The sequence below is a fragment of the Aotus nancymaae genome, unplaced genomic scaffold (genome assembly GCF_030222135.1).
Source record: "Aotus nancymaae isolate 86718 unplaced genomic scaffold, 86718_ANA_hifiasm-v0.15.2.pri h1tg000029l, whole genome shotgun sequence".
Taxonomy (NCBI): Eukaryota; Metazoa; Chordata; class Mammalia; order Primates; family Aotidae; genus Aotus; species Aotus nancymaae.
In genome coordinates this window covers 92695501-92709999 of record NW_026988442.1, presented here as the reverse complement: position 1 = coordinate 92709999, position 14499 = coordinate 92695501, and the positions used below count along the sequence as shown (strand labels likewise).

Below are 14499 nucleotides of genomic sequence, written 5' to 3'. Positions count from 1 at the left end.
AGTAGAGATGAGGAATGGTAGGCACCAAACAAGAAGAAATTTATGTGAATGGAAAATTCAAAATGGAAAAAAATTCTTTTTTTTTTTTTTTTTAAGAATCTCATTCTGCTGCCCAGGCTGGAGTGCAGTGCTGCAGTCTCAGCTCACTGCAACCTCTGCCTCCTAGGCTCAAGCAATTCTCATGCCTCAGCCTCCCGAGTAGCTAGGATTACAGGCGTGTGCCACTGCCTGGCTATTTTTTTTTATTTAATTTTTTGTAGAGACGGGGTTTTGTCAGCTGGCCTCAAACTCCTGGACTCAAGTAATTCACCTGCCTTGGCCTCCCATAAGTGCTGAAATTAGAGGAGTGTGCCACTGAGCCCCGCCCAAAATGGAAAAAATTCTATCATGTGCTGTCCTGGAATACTGGGAAGGGCCCTCATTATCCAGTGAGGCCTGTGGGCTCTGGGAGGGCCCCGGGGGAAGAGGGGAGGAGAGGTGGGAGTGGGGAAAGGGAGTCCCTCTTGGAAACCTCCCCCATTCCCTCAACTCGACCCGGGTGGGTGGAGGCCTCACCTGCCGGCAGACCCGGGACTTCTCCAGGAGAAACTGCTCGATGCGTGCGCCCTCGATCACCCCGCTGGGGTTGAAATAGATGTCGATGTACTTCCCAAAGCGGCTTGAGTTGTCGTTGCGGATTGTCTTGGCGTTTCCAAAGGCTGAAGGTAGGCAGGCGATGCCCATGATGGGAGCAGAGAGGAGAAAACGTAATTTGAGTGGGATCATCTAAGAGGGCTTCTCAGAGGAGGTGGCCAAGCCTCTAACTGAAGGACGGGCAGGGCGGCCCCAAGGGCCCGCTGAGAGGAAGACAAAAATGCAGGGAAAATCGCGGAGGTCAGAAACCATGGCGTGTGCTTGCAGAGGCAGAAGTCTTGTCCGAGTGTGGGGTACGGGAGGAAAGCGGTGGAAGGTAGACAGAACCAGTTAGTAGGTACGGCCAGGTGGCACAGAGCCTTGGATGCCAGGCTCAGAACTTGGGCAATCATTCTTCAGTGATGAGGGAAGCAGGAAAGCTTCTGAGAGAGAGCGGGAGCAGATCTGCAGCTTAGAAAGATGGCTCCGGCTGCAGGACTGAGGCTGAGACGGAGAGGGCAAGCTGGCATGGGGAGTGGGGACAGGGTGTCCAGGCCAGGACACACGGAAGTGGTTAGATCAGGAGGGGTTTGGGTTGCAGCACGTTCCAAAGTGTTTTTTGTAAAGCTGTTTCTGCAAGTTTTTCTGATGTGATCCACAGTAAGAAAGATATTTTGCATTGTATCCTAGTGTATACACATGCCCACCTGCACACACGAACTTAGAGAACAAAATACTCAGTACTAGTTCTTAGGAAGAGTGATGTGCTGGGGCGTTTCTATTCTATGATATTTCATTTCTATTCTATGATATTTCTAGAAGACTGATTTGATGGCCCAGTAATGGTTAGGATGAGTTTCAGAATACCAGCATCTAACATAGTCCCTTGAAACAAAGGAAAAGGGTTCCTTGGGGAAGTAGGTTTAGGAAACATGGAAACCTGTCTCTCTCTTGAGGAATCCCAGTGCACAGCAGAGCCTCTGAGAAGTGCCACAGTTATGAAACCTATTTAACTTATTGAACCCAGTGTGGCCATCGTGGGGGTGACTGGTTGGGTGTCTCCTCAAGAAAGAACTTGATGCAGGCAATTTTATTTTGTAGTAACTGACAGGTTGATTTTAAAATATTACTATCTATGGGAAGGTAAATGACCTAGAATAGCCAAGTTTGAAAAGAATAACAAAATTGGAGGGCACGTGCTATCTGATTGCACAGCTTCCTGTAAGGCTGCAGAAATCAAGACAGTGTAGCCCTGGTGAAGGGATAGACAGACAGAGGAATGGAAGAGAAGGGAGAAGCCAGGAACAGTCCCACACGTGGATGGCCAGTTGATTTTAGGCAGGGGTGCAAAGGTAAGTCAATGGAGAAAAAATAGTCTTTTTGACAAATAGGACTGGAACAAGAGAGTGTTGACATACAAAACAAAAAAAGACAGAAAAAGAAAGGAAGGAAGGAGAGAAGAAGGTGAGAAAGAAAGAAGGAAGGAAAGACAGAAAAGTCTTTTTGTCTTTTTTCTTTTTGAGACAGTCTCACTCTGTCATCCAGGCTGGAGTACAGTGGTGTGATCTCGGCTCCTGGGTTTAAGTGATTCTCCTGCCTCAGCCTCATGAGTAGCTGGGATAACAGGTGCCCGCCACCACGTTCAGCTAATTTTTGTATTTTTAGTAGAGACAGGGTTTCCCCATATTGGCCAGGCTGGTCTTGAACTCCTGACCTCAAGTGGTCTGACTGCCTTGACCTCCCAAAGTGCTGGGATTACTGGTGTAAGCCACCACGCCCAGCTGAAAGTCTTTTTCTGTGCTGTGTACCTTGCACCATAGAAAAGTATTGGCTCACAAATGTAGATCATAAACTGGATCATCAACCTGAATATAAGACCTAAAACTACAAAACATGTAGAAAAAACACAGGAGAAAAGCTCTGCACTAGGCAAAGATGTCTTAGATACAACACGAAAAAAACATGACCCAGAAAAGAAGAAGACAAATTGAACTTCATCAAAATTGAAAACTTCTGCCCTGCAAAAGACTGGGACACAATGTAAGATGTCACACTTGTCTAATAAAGGACTTGTATCCAGAACACGTAAGGAACTCTTAAAACTCACTGGTAAGGAAGTAGACCAATTAAAGAATAGGCAAAAGATTTGAACTGACCCTTCAGAGAAGATGGACGGAGGGGAGGTAAGCATGTGGAAGACGCTAACATCCTTAGTCTCGGGGCCACGGGAGTTACCAGCACGACGCGGCACTGCTCCACACGTATCAGAGGGCAGACCATGCCCTTCACTGTGCCAGGTGCTGGCGCGGACACAGGACGACCAGAACCCTCCTGCTCTGGTTGGGAAAGCAAAACACTGCGACCACTTTGGAAAACATTTTGGAAGTTTCTGACGAAGTGAAATGGCTCACTTGCCATTTGAGCCAACAATTTCACTCCTGCATATTTATCCAAGGGAAAAACCTATGTGCACACAAAAACCTGCGTGTGAATGTTTATAGAGGTTTTACTCTCAGTAGCTAAACACGATCAACAACCCAGACGTCCTTCAATTGGTGGAGAAGCTGTGGTACCAGCACGCGACGGAATTCTACTCGCCATTAAAAAGGAGCGAGTCACCGATGCAGGCAGCGGCCAGGAAGAATCCCAAATAGCCAAGGTAACCAGACACAGAAGACCACAAACGCTGTGATTTTACTTCTAAGACCTTCTGGAAAAGACCAAACTGGGAGCGGGGAAGAGGACAGATCAGCAGTTGCCAGGGAAGGGGTTGGGAAGATGGGGTGACTGCGAAGGGGCGTGAGGGAAGATCTAGGGGTGATGGGAACATTCCGTTTCATGAGGATGATGGGAGCCGTAAGCCTGTATGAGTTTGTCAAAACTCACAAAACTGTACATGAAAAAAGGTGAATATTTACTATATGTAAAGCAAACTTGAATTGTAAAGAAACGCGAGAGACTGCGCTATCCAGCGGCTGACAGCCTTGGGGCCGAGGCCACAGGCTTCTGGGCAGCCCAGACCGGAGACTGAGCCCGGGGTCAATGGGGCGAAGGCAGGAGCCCCCTAATGAGCAGTTTGCTCCAGAGCCCCTGCTGGGTTGGCCCAGACTTAGATCTGCGTCTCAGCGTGAGCCCTTCCCGACCCAAGCTGCTTCCTCTCCTTTTCCCCTTCCTAAGCGTCTGCGCAGCATCTGAATTTGAAGCCTTGTCCTGCCCACTCCTGCTTCCTCCCACTTTGTCTTCCGCAGGTTTACCCCATGATAAGCCTCCTGCAGGCCTCATTCTCGCCCAGCTACTGCTTTCCAGGGGACCGAAGCGCACACACCTAGCATTTCCCAAATTGATTTGATCTTGGATGTCTCTTAAAAAAGCGTATTCCTTACAATCTCGCGGAAAACACACCTGGTGACAGTTTATTAAGTCATCAGTCTTTCCGCTTTGTAATGCCTGCCCCCCTACCCCTACCATGCACCCCACCCTTGTGTTTTGTGTCCCAAGGGTCTGGAGGAGTTGCTGAAGGTTTGTGATCTATCCTGTCCCTCCCTGTGGTCCCACCTGGCAGGAAGTCTCCAGTGGAGGTGGGGGAGAAGGGCGGGTCCCAGAGTGATGCTTACCCTCCAGGACGGGGTTGGCTTCCAGGACCTGCTGCTCAATCCACGAATGCTGGCCACTGACGGTGGCCAGGAACTGCAGGATGAGCTTGGTGGTCTCCGTCTTGCCAGCTCCAGACTCGCCGCTGCAAAAGAGGTGTGCAGGGACATGAGGCCACAAAACAGCTATTTTTTTCAACACCTCTCAACTCTCCTGCAAACCTCAGGCCTGCTTTCTGAGCCTCTGATAGGGATGACCTCTCCCCTGCAGAAATCCTACTGCATTTGCCCTGAAGTCTCCCGCGCGTCTCAGACTGCCTGTATTGTACACGTTATTGAGTTTGTCTTTTCTTCTGTGCTCGGCTGCAAGCGCCTTGGCACACGCCAATCTGGTTCATTCCAGGGTCAGCGGCACAGTGCCCAGGACGTACAGAAGGATGAGTGAGATGACTCAATGTCTTCCTAATGGGAGGATGGCCCACAGGCCGGCAGCAGGCTCAGAATGCAGATGCCCAGGTCACGCAGGCTCTGTGGATCAGAATCTGCATTTTCACAGAATCCCCAGAGGATTCCTACACTTTACAGTTTGCATAACAGACTCCCACAGTCCCAGTATCCAGCTTCAACTCCTGGCCAAGTTTCTTCCCCACCACCCCCCACTCCCCGTACTATTTTAAAGCAAATCCCAGATATTGCTTCATCTGAAAATATTACTTTTTTTTTTTTGAGACAGAATTTCGCTCTGTTGCCTACGCTGGAGTACAGAGGCATGATTTCGGCTCACTGCAACCTCAGCCTCCTGGGTTCAAGTGATTCTCATGCCTCAGCCTCCCAAGTAGCTGGGATTACAGGCACCTGCCACCACGCCCAATTAATTTTTATATTTTTAGTAGAGATAAATTTTCGCCATTTTGGCCAGATTGGTCTCGAACTCCTGACCTCAGATGATCTGTCCACCTCAGCCTCCCAAAGGGCTGGAATTACAGGCATGAAAATATTGCCTTTTTAAAAATTATGATCAAAATGCCCATGATCACTATGCCAGCAAAGCAGAGTGAGATCAACAAGCCTCCACTGATGGCTGTGGACTCCCCCGAGTCCCTGTCAAGTGCCAGGCGTTTTCATAAACACAACCTCCTCGAATAACATGCCATTGTAGAGACAGGGGCTTACAGGGACTTGCCCACAGCCCCACGGGAGGACAGGGCAGGAGGAGAACCCAGTTTGACTCAAAGTGACAAGTGACGTTCCATCCACTTCAAGGAACCAAACATCAGGGGGCTCTTTTCTCTCCTTGTTCACACTCAGCCCGCTCCGCCACCCTCCAGGTGGAAGCCACCTTGTAAGCCCCCTGGCCAGCCAGCCTGCAGCCCAGCTCTGCTGAGAGGCCTCTTGCCCTGCCTCCAGGGGCAGGTTGGGAGCTCCAGCTCTCTCCCAGGGCACCTTCCTGCTGTCTTCTCCAGAGCCCTGGGTTTGAATTCCCCACTTCACTGCTGGGGATGATGGCAACGTTCTATTTCATGATGATGATAGGAGCCACGGGGTGTGCCGCTGGAACAGGATCCCAGCCCCTCTGATTGTGGGTCTCTCCAGCAGTAACATGGGACCATAACATGGGAATAAGAGCATCTCCTTCAGAGGGTTGCTGAGGACATGAAATGTGATCACCTGAGCTTTAGGACTTCACTCTGGTCTCCGTTCAACTTCCCTCCTCAGAGAGGCCATGCTTGGTCTGCCCCTACCTAATGCGGAGGCCAACGTCACCCTTTCCTCTCCCCGCCATGTTTTTCTTCAAAGCTGCTAGGACCTGCATAAAAACGCACTTATTTGTTGCCTGTCTCTGCTCCTAGAATGTAAGCTCCCTGAGGGAGGGATTCTGGTCCCGTTGGTTAGCTGCTGCTTCCCCATGTCAGGACAGTGCAGGGGGGCATGACAAAACCTCAAATGATTGAATGAATGAAGGAATGAATGAATGACTCTACTACAGCACCGAGCAAGGTGCCCGGGAGCCAAATTTTCACTCTGCCTCCCGTTCCCTTGAACACTCCCTCCTCCCGACACCAGGAGGGCCTGTGGTCACTGGTAGAGAGGCCAGACCAGGAAGGGAGTCTCTGAAGCAGAGTCAGGACCTGGACTGGAGGGGACACTTTCCTTCTGGTCCCCTGGTGACCTGAGAGCTGCCCCTGGAGCTGCTGCTGCTCTGGCCTCACCCGAGGCCTGCCCTGAGACTTTTTTGAGGGGGCCCTCACCTGTTGGACCCTTGCATCTTCAAGTGCCTAACCTGGGCCTCATATCTTTTTCTTTTTTTATTTTTACAGAGACAGGGTCTTACCGTGTTGTCCAGGCTGGTCTCAAACTCCTGGCCTCAAGCAATCCTCCTGCCTTGACCTTCCAAGTCACTGGGATTATAGGCATGAGCTACCATGCCCAACTCCCAGGCCCCATTTCTAAAGGAACCCAGCCCAACTTTCTTCCTTGACTCAGTAAACCTTTGTTCCAGGCTGGGCAGTCCAGTCCCTGGTGATACAATGAAAGCCTAGGTTCTGAAGGAAGGAAGCTTTGGAGGAACTGCTCAGGGCGCAGGGCAGCCGGGGTGTGTGCCATTGGGTAGGGAGAGCTCCCGCACCGCCGGCCTTGCAGGCACGCTGGTCAGGAGCAGTTCAGGGAGATGCCAGGAGGCAGCACTGACCCCTCTGCCTCACCTGATGACGCAGCACTGGTCCCTCTTGTTCTTCTTCATGTTGAAGTAGCAGTTGTTGGCGATGGCAAAGACATGCGGGGGCAGCTCGCCTATGTGGCGGCTGTAGTAGAGCTGCACCTGCTCCAGGGTGTAGAGCGGCAGCACCTGGAACGGGTTCACGGCCACCAGGATGGAGCCTGTGTACGTCTGAGAAGGGAGCAGGCAGTTAGTGCCCTCTACCCCCGGCAGAGACGCTCGGCCCTGGCCTTGGCTCTGGCCCCGACCTCAGGGGGTTATCAGAGCCACTGACTTTGGTGGGGAAGGAGAGTCCGAAGACATTTGGCTGCGCAGACCGCTCCTCTGGGAAGATGGAATGTCCACCAAGAAGGTGACTCCCAGGGGACACGTTTCCAGGAAGATGAGATGTTGACTGTTTAGTACCCTGCCTGGTTCTTAGAAGGGGCTCGATAAAAATGGACTAAGTATGAAATGGGTTTTCACCTGCATCCCACAGGGGCCTTCACGTAGCCTGCTCAGCAACTGGCCCTCACAGACCCCAACCGCAAATTCTGTGTGCCCCTGGGACCTCTGCCCTGGATCAGCTGCCCATCTGGAGCCCCCACCCGGCCCAACTGCCCCTCAGGGTGGCACAGGCAGAGTCTGCACAACAAGCCACAGGACCACGCATCCTGGTTTTCACTTTAGGAAAGGAGAGGACACACCCTCTGGCTTCAGGCTGTGCCATCAGAAGTGGAGAGCATGCACAAGCCCTTTAGAAGCACAAGCTGCCTTCCTCTGAGAGCCGAGGAGGGCCGGTCACAACCAAGCTAGCCATCCCTCCAGACCAGAGAGGCCGTGACTTCTGCAGGCCACACCTGCTTAGGCTGAGCTGGTGTCGATTTTGGAATGCCACCTCCCCTGGGGAAATCTGCACTGGAACCAGGACGAGAGCTTCGGGCTAGCACCGACCTCCATCCAGGTCAGGTTCGTGGGGAGGGCCCACATTCACCCTCATGGCCCCCTCGTCTGCTGAATCAGGACCTTGGAATCTGGGCTGTTACGGGACTCACTTTTGGGAGGCCAGGGGCTTTCTGTCCGGTGACCCTGTCTCTACAGTATGCCTGGGAAGGACAGAGCAGAGGGCGATGGCCATCTGCAGCCCTCACTAAGCACAGACTATGTGCCAGGCACTGTGCTGTCACTCTAGGCATCAGCTTCATCACCCTGCTGTTTGGGACTGGGCAGCAGAGATGGGGAAAAGTCAGGTACCTTGCCCATCTCCCTCAGTGAGGGCATGGGGGGCAGTGCCTGGCCCCAGACCCCCGGTGCATCATTTTCTTATCCCTGTCCAGGAGGTCGGCACCTGTGGGGGGCTCCCCCATGGATGCAGGGCTGGGGAGACTCACGTAGATCTTGTGCTGCTGGTAGCGGATCAGGAGGTTGTGCACCATGCCTGCCTCGTTCAGATCCCCCAGGCGGATCATGTCATCCACACCCTGGACTGAGTTGGGGTGCATGGGGCTTAGGGCACCAAAGTCCTCTGCTTGAATCCAGTGTTCCTAGAACAACAGGTGCAGACCCCCCTGAGGGGCGGCCTCCATCCCGGTGGCCAGCCTGCCACACCCTCCCCTCCAACTTCTCAGCAGCAAGTGATCTTCTGGGTCACGGATCAGCTGACCTGGGGCTGGCGGCCAGCCTCTGGCCAGGGTCAGTCTATGATAAGGGTCAAGGGACTCCTGTGACAGGATCAGTGTCATCTATGGCTGGGTCAGTATGGGTTTAGGGCCCAGGGTTAGGGTGTAGCTGGGGCAAGGGCTGAATTTCAGATCAGGGACAAAGGAGCTTGAGGGTCAGGTTGCAGCTGGGGGCCTTGCAGGTGGTTGGAATAAGAGTGTGCAAGTGAAAGTGTTTTTAAAAACTACAGTGTTATACAAATAGAAGATATTATTATCTTACTGACTTCCATCATCTGGATCTCACAGGCCACAGCCTAGAAACTTCTCTTTGGAGGCTAAGCCTGCAGCACCCAGCTGAGCAGACAGGACAGTCTGAGAAGCTAAGTGGCCGGCTGGACATTCCCCTGTAAGCCCTTCCCCACTCACCACCTGGCTGGCCCTGACCTCTCCGGTGGACGAGCTGGTCACCCTTAGGCCACTCCAGGTCGCTGGCCTCTCACATGTGCATTTTGCCCCATCCTGCCCCTCCACACACTTCCCTCACCCACCTTTCCCGTCTGCCCCTTTCACTTTGCAAACCAGCTGTCTGCCCCTCTGGCCCTGCCAGAGCCCCTTTCCCACTTCCCCACTGCCTGCTCCCCTAATGCTCTTCATTTCCCAGAACTGCAACTCCTGAAACGTTCCCCAGGACACACAGGCCATGTTCACCATGGCAGGACTCCACCGTGATCTGTCCTGCCACCTAGGTCCCCACTTGGCCTTGGGGCCCCTGGTGTTGGGGTGAGGCTCCTCAGGGAGGGGATGGCTCCGGAACCCTGGATGTGGGGGCAGGGCAGGGCCCAGATTAAATCCCCAGAACACTGACCTTGCCCTCGTCATCTTCAACCAAGACTTTGCCTGGCTTTGTCTCTTTGATGATGCCCCCAATGGCCACGCCGGTCTTGTGGGTGGAGGGAGGCTCTAGCCACACGTGGTCACCCTGGAGGGCAGACAGAAGACAATGGTGTGATCCCCACTCTGTTCCCCTCACTGCTGGAGACTTACCTCTCCTGGGGGCTGTCCCTTCCAGTCCAGAACTCTCAAGGTGGCTGGAGCTTGTCTCTCCTTTCCTATCCTCCTCTCTCCCTCTTCCTCTCCCGTCTCTCTTTCTCCTTCTCTCTCCTAGCCCAGGTTCCCTTTGAGCATGTGTCACCCGCCCTGCTCACTGGGCAGGTACCAAGTGCCTATACAGCTTCTCTCCATGTTTCTGTCTTGTCTGGAACAATAAGCTGACAAGAACAGGAGCTCAGGTTTCACCACAGCACCTCTAATAAAGAAAAATAAACTTGGCTACCATTTAGGAAGGTGGAATGCTGAGTGGTTGAGAAAGTGCTTCTCAAGCTTGCTGACGGCAGCAAGATTGAACTTCCACTTGTATCCTCTCAGAAATCGCCGCAAGCAACAGGAGGATGAGAAACAGAAACGAGCACATCATTTTCCACGAAACTGGGAGAAGAGGATGAGCTCCTGAACCAGAGAGCAGGCAAAAGGGCTACTAGAAGATGCAGGAGGGAGCTGAAAACGTGCCCCCAGCCGTAGATCCCAGAAAGAGATGGCAGAGTTCACTTCTCCGAGGAAGGAGCCCATCCTGGGGTGTGAAAGCGGCATGTCAGGAGCAGGAGCACAAGGTGGCGTCACAGCTTGCCTGGCCTGTCTTGGTTCTAAGAAACAGATCATATTTGCAGGTCTGCCATATTTGCAGGAAGCAGTCTCTCTATGGGGTGGGAAAAGACAAGGCTTGCCCTGTGAAAAGCTCTATAGTACCCAGATCTGTTAGGTGGGAGAAGTAACGACTAAAAACTCATGTGAGATTTCTGCTAGCCTGCACCGTGGCATTGAACTTGCATGAACCTCCTTCTAACCCAAGAAAGCTCACCCCATCTGAAGAGAAGTAATCCAAAAGGAACCAGCACAGGCGTGTGTTCAGAGGTACTAAAACTCAAGACGGGGAAAGGAGCAAATAACACTCAGCAAGAGAGAAATAACGGCCACAGAGCAGTGGGAAGTGTGACCAAGCATTTCACCATAATTTACAAAGACTGACCAAAGATTAGGTCAGAGGCAAGAGAGCCCAGGAATTAGATGCGGGACAACTGAGAAGAAGGATGAGACAGCCGTAATGGGTGCCTGTAACCCCAACTATTCAGGAGGCTGATACACAAGAATCATTTGAGTCTGGGAGGTAGAGGTTGCAGTGAGCCATGATCGCACCACCGCACTCCAGCCGTGCTTACAGAGCGAGACTCTGTCAAAACAAAAACAAATAAATAAAAAATAAAATAAAATTAGAATTAGGAAGAAGATAGCTATAGAAGATGGACCAAGATATAAATAAACTTTGTTGTATGGACTGAATTGTGTCCCTCCAGAATTCATATAGTGAAGCCCCAACTCCTGACAACATTTGGAAATAAGGCCTTCAGGGAGGTAATTACGGTTAGAAACGGTTCAAAGGGTTTGGTCCTAATCCAGTAGGACTGGTGTCTATAAAAAAGGAAGAGACACCAGAGCGAGAGGCGCTCTGTCTCTCTCTCTCTCTTTTTCTCTCTCTTTCTCCTCACTCTCCAGCACAGAAGAAAGACCATGTGCAGATACAATGAGAAGACAGTCATCTACAAGCCAGGGAAGAGAGGCCTCACCAGACACCAACCCTGAAGGCACCTTGACCTTGGACGTCCAGCCTCCAGGACCGTGAGGATATAAACGTCTGTGATTTAGGCTGTGGTATTTTGTTATGGCAGTCCAAGCCCCAGTGAAGCAGACAGACATGGGTTCTAATCCTACTCTATATTCCATGAGTTATGCAGCCTTGGAAAAGTTACTTAACCACTCTGAACTCCAACTTTCTTATCTGTTGAAAGGGCCGCTTCACAGGGCTGTTGTGAAGATGGAAGGCCCCGTGGTAGGGAGCCCACATAGTGTCCAGCACTGAGGGCACCACAGAGGGTTCAACAACCACGTAGGCCCTCTGAAAGACTTATGAAAAGGATGACCACTCTGCACTTTTGGAGGCCGAGGCGGGCAGATCGCCTGAGGTCAGGAGTTCGAGACCAGCCTGGCCAACATGGTGAAACCCTATCTCTACTAAAAATACAAAGATTAACCAAGTATGGTGGTAGACGCCTGTAGTCCCAGCTACTCGGGAGGCTGAGGCAGGAGAACTGCTTGAATCCAGGAGGCCGAGGTTGCAGTGAGCTGAGATCGCACACTGCACTCCAGCCTGGGTGACAGGGTGAGACTCCGTCTCAAAAAAAAAAAAAAGATGACCACTCTCCTCTCAAAGACTTAATCTCTGGAGACAGAGCAGCCCTGCAATTCTAACTGTGAGTAATAGGGTACCAAGTGGTGTTTTTCCAGACTCTGCTCGCAGTTAGTCATGTTCCCAGAGGAACGTTTGGCGTTAATGCATCCCACGGGTATATTCCTCTGTGAAATGTTTGGCTTTGCCTTGAAACCATACCATGCTCCAAAGTGGAGCCACACTCTTAGTCACCAGAAGCCCTCACAACCTGATGTTTTAGACCACACATGTCCTCTCTCCAGCCTAAAACAGCCTAAGCTCTATTCTGTCATTGAAAACAAGAAGCCAGCCTTGTCTGCCCGTTCTGTGAGTCAGATGTGCCAGACTTAGTGGTAGCACCAGAGGCTCCTATTAGTGAGGGTCCTCCTCTCAGCAGTGTGGTCCGGCAGCCAGGAACGAAAGCCTATGCGGCTTTGCACGCAGGAGGACATTTGGGGCATTTTCTTATCAAAGAGCACTTTGCAGCACTGTCCAGCTCTCCTGGACTCCGTGGGGCATGAGGCAAGGTTGGAAATATGGAAGACAGGGCAGGATGCACAGGCTGGTTTGAGGTCTCTCCTCTGGGCTCCCCAGCCTCTGAGCTCTCCACCCTGCACACCCCACCTCCAGGCTTCTCAAGGCCTGTCCCTGCCTCCCAGGGCAGGGCGGTTCCCCAGCATCTGTTGATTGGATGTAAATGCAAAACTCCTCTGCTTCCTTCCTATGGAGGAGCCATCTCTTGGCCACTGGGACACAGGGATATTTGTTGAGTGAAGGGAACGCAACGCAGAGTCCAAAGCGATGATCTGGACCTGGGTTTCAGTTCTACCCACGCCCACAGTTCCCCAGTTCCCTGTTTTCTCTAGGGGAGCTCCCTGCCACTGCTGCAATGAGACAACGGGAAATCCCTTTGTTGGCCGTGCACGGTGGCTCACACCTGTACTCCCAGCACTTTGGGAGGCCAAGGCAGGTGGATTGCTTTGAGCTCAGGAGTTTGAGACAAGCCTGGGCAACATGGTGAAATCCTGTCTCTACAAAAAATATAAAAATTAGCTGGGTGTGGTGGCATGCACCTGTGGTCCCAGCTGCTCGAAAGGCCGAGGCTGGAGGATCGCTTTGTCAAGACAAAGGGACATGTTAAGCCCTGTATGGAAGTGAGGGGTAACCATACATACCTGTACATGTATCGCCGAGGCCAGGGATTGGCCAAACTTGTTTTCTTTAGATGCTAAAGTCTGTCATGTTACCTAAACTTCCTTGTCTCTGGTATTTTCCTACGGGATCTCATTGCCTTTCCTCTCTTTCCTCGGGAGCGGTTCAACGCAGCCTTGAGTAACTTACACCAATAACCCCTAGATAAAATCATACAATTCTTACCAGCCTGAGCCCCGACATCCTGTGTCAGCAGTTCCACACGCCTGTAAGGAGAGAGAAAGCAGAACGTCAGCTCCACGCACACCCTGGGTAGGAGCCCCTGGAGCCCAGGAGCTGGGCTCATTCACCAACACGTCCCTAAGTGCCTGGGATGGGACCTGGCTCAAAAACAGTGCTGAATAAGTGGATGAATGAGTCACAGTCCTAGCACAAGCGCAAGGGCTGTTCTCAGCTTCCTCATCCTACGTTACCTTTGTTAAAGACATATTTCACACTCAATCCTGGGCTTGATATAGGAAGTAGGTGATTCCCTGTCATCTAGAAGCCCCAATTTTATCTGGTCAGACATCCATGAAAACCAGTCATTATCGCACATCCTGAGAAGTGCTCAGGTAAGCAGCCACTGGAGCTTCAGACACATCACATACTTTAAACCTCGCAGCACTGCAGAACACGCGTGATCCCCCCTTTAGACTGGGACTCAATGCAGGAAAGGTGACTCGGTTAATTAGTAACACAGCTGGGAATTAAACCCAGATCTGCCTCCTTTCCAACCTGTCCCCAGCACCTCGTGGCTCTAGAGGGAGCAGGCAGCCAGGCCCAAGAAGCAGTCAGCAGGAGGAGGAGAGAGGAGGGGCCCACTTGCCCCATCTGAAGGAGGAAACCCCGAGTTACCCTGACTGAGTGCTGGCACCTTCCCGTCTCTGTGCTGAGCAGTGCAAAGTGGGTACCAGGTCTATTGCTAAGTTCTATCATGGTGATTTGTGAGATTTTGGTGCACGCATCACGAGAGCAGTATACAGTGAACCCAATTTGTAGAGTTCAACAGAGGTAGTCTTTCATTCTTCACCCCCCTCCCACCCCTTCCCCCCAAGTCCCCAAAATCCATTGTGTCATTCTTATGCCTTTGCATCCTCATAGCTTAGCTCCCACTTATGAGTGAGAACATACGATGTTTGGTTTTCAATTCTTGAGTTACTTCACTTAGAACAATGGTCTCCAGTCTCATCCAGGTCACTGCGAATGCCACAGTTCCTTTACCCACTTGTTGACTGATGGGCATTTGGGCTGGTTTCACATTTTTGCAATTGTTAATTGTGCTGCTATAAACATGTGTGTGCAAGTATCTTTTTTATATAATGACTTCTTTTCCTCTGGGTAGATACCCAGTAGTGGGACTGCTGGATCAAATGGTAGATCTGCTTTTAGTTCTTTAAGGAATCACTACACTGTTTTCCATAGTGGCTG

General features: G+C 51.6%; 1 protein-coding gene across 2 annotated transcripts in view; it reads right to left on the bottom strand.

The window, feature by feature from the left end:
- Nucleotides 1-14499, bottom strand: part of MYO7B (myosin VIIB) — a 98051-nt gene that overhangs the window by 64905 nt on the left and 18647 nt on the right. For both annotated transcript variants that reach the window (XM_012462319.3, XM_064382863.1), the window contains exons 2-7: nt 13255-13295; nt 9424-9537; nt 8289-8441; nt 6905-7089; nt 4227-4348; nt 556-698 (exon numbers count right to left, since the gene is read on the bottom strand). In XM_012462319.3, coding sequence (XP_012317742.2) covers nt 556-698; nt 4227-4348; nt 6905-7089; nt 8289-8441; nt 9424-9537; nt 13255-13272 — 735 coding nt within the window. In that variant the 5' untranslated portion in view covers nt 13273-13295. The remainder of the gene's footprint in view (nt 1-555; nt 699-4226; nt 4349-6904; nt 7090-8288; nt 8442-9423; nt 9538-13254; nt 13296-14499) is intronic.